Source organism: Leishmania panamensis (assembly GCF_000755165.1).
Source record: "Leishmania panamensis strain MHOM/PA/94/PSC-1 chromosome 32 sequence".
Taxonomy (NCBI): Eukaryota; Euglenozoa; class Kinetoplastea; order Trypanosomatida; family Trypanosomatidae; genus Leishmania; species Leishmania panamensis.
Window position 1 is genome coordinate 295783 of NC_025879.1, and position 1916 is coordinate 297698.

Here is a 1916-nt window from a genome sequence, read left to right on the forward strand (position 1 = left end):
ATGCCCCCGCTAGCCCAGCTGTGCGCACTCGCTCTGCAGTACCGCTGTGACCTGAGCCAAGAGCTGGACCAGAACATTCGCTCGTGTTTTCACAGTAGCCGAGTTCCGAGCATCTCTCTCTGGGACTACGTACGACGTTTTGCGAAGTACTCCGTCTGTAGCGAGGAGTGCTTTATCTTAGCGATCGTTCTGATGGATCGGTATGTCTGTAAAACCAAAATTCCGATCACCCTTCGCAACGTACATCGGCTCTACATCACTGCCATGACGCTGAGTGTGAAGCTACGCGATGACTCATATTACAGCAATGCTTACTATGCTAGCATTGGTGGTGTGGTGAATGCTGAGCTAAATGTGTTGGAGCTAGAGTTGCTTGATATTGTGCAGTGGTTCACGTGGGTGGAGAAGTCCGTGTACGATGCTTACGTGTGTCGACTAGAGGCACTTTTCGGCGATGCGATGCCCAAGCGAATGATAGCATCGCCGTCTCGGTAGCGGACTAAGGCGGTCTATGGTGGTTTTATGGAGAGAGATCCCCGATAGGCATCTCATCTTATCTCAAGACGCTCCCCTTTTCCCCTCTGCGCCCCACTCACTACTCACGGTTTTGCTCCCTTCATAAGTGTTCTACCGATTTCATCTTATCTGTTGTAGTCGCAGCTCTTCTGTTGGTGTGCTCTGTACGATATATGGCCTCTCTTTACTTTGTCCTGTGCTTGTTTGTTCTGCATGCCCTTACGTGCTACTCTGCTGGTTTTACTCTCGTTTGCTTTGCGCTTCTCGTGGGTACAACAACCCATCGCCTCTTTTCCTTCCCTTTTCTCTTTCCCCTCTCTTCCCTGTAAAGAGTGACGAAAAAGAGATGAAATTGGGTTAGTTCTGTAGTCTGCCCGCACCTGTTTGAGAGTACGCTCGGGTGCAGTTGCGCAAAGCACCCAGAAGGGCCTCTTTATTCTGTATGTCAATGTGCTTCTAAGGCAGGGAGGTGAGCGGCCAGACATCCTGGAGAGCGAAAGGCAAGAAGGCGCATGCCATGTAACTGTAGTTGTTTGGTGGTAGTGCGTGCCCAAGGTGATGACGTGTATGTACGCTCGCTGTTCTGTAGGTGCCAATGAATATACCCACACGCCCAGTTGCCCATGCTGCGCGATGGTGCTGTGAGGTTTTATGTACACGTAATCCGAGTGGCCATTGACGACTCTTCTTTGTTTGTTGTTGTTGTTTGTTTTCTGTGTAACGTGTTTTTACTGAGTCTCTGTTCTCTTCACCCCGGTGCTGCTTTCTTAACTTGTTACTCACGCCCTTCTCCTCTCAGCCGACATTAATTTTTTTTTTTTGGTTCCTTTTTTTTTTGATGTTCGTTTCTTCACGTTATGCTACTAACAGAAGTACCTTAGGGAAAGTCGAAGAGAAGGTAGGAGAGAGAAGTGGGTGTGCAAGAGCGATTGTAGCTGTCTTTGGTTTCGTAGAGCGTCGGCCGAAAGATGTAGGAGTGGAATGGAGGGCTGCTGGCAGCTGTGAAAGGCCAAAGGAGAACATAGCGAGATTGCAAACCTCAAAAGTTCATCGTGCATGTCTCAGTGATTGTGCTTTCTTTGTCTTCCCCTTGGTGTTTGTGTGGTACCGCTTCTCCGCTTTTTTTCTTTCTTTCCCTGTCTCAGCGCTTGCTGTGTCCCTACTTTGTGTGCGTCTGTGAATTCCTGTATCCCTCCCCTCCCCTTTCTTCTCTTCGTCAACAAGAAGAGGCACAAAACACCAACAGCATCTTCACACCTTCACGTACACACACACACATGCGCGGTGTGGATGTTGGTACGACGAGCAATTTGTAAGCGTATGTGTCCGTAACTTCAAAATATGCATATATGTTCATGTTTGGACTGGTATGTTTTTTTTTTTTCGCACCAGTGTGCCCA

The 1916-nt window shown here is 48.5% G+C and overlaps 1 protein-coding gene across 1 annotated transcript; it reads left to right on the forward strand.

The window, feature by feature from the left end:
* On the forward strand, positions 1-495 carry LPMP_320880 (CYC2-like cyclin, putative; the record flags this gene model as incomplete). Its single annotated transcript, XM_010703473.1, has 1 exon — positions 1-495. The coding sequence occupies one exon, from the start codon at positions 1-3 to the stop codon at positions 493-495; it is 495 nt and encodes a 164-aa protein (XP_010701775.1).
* Positions 496-1916: the final 1421 nt, after the last annotated feature.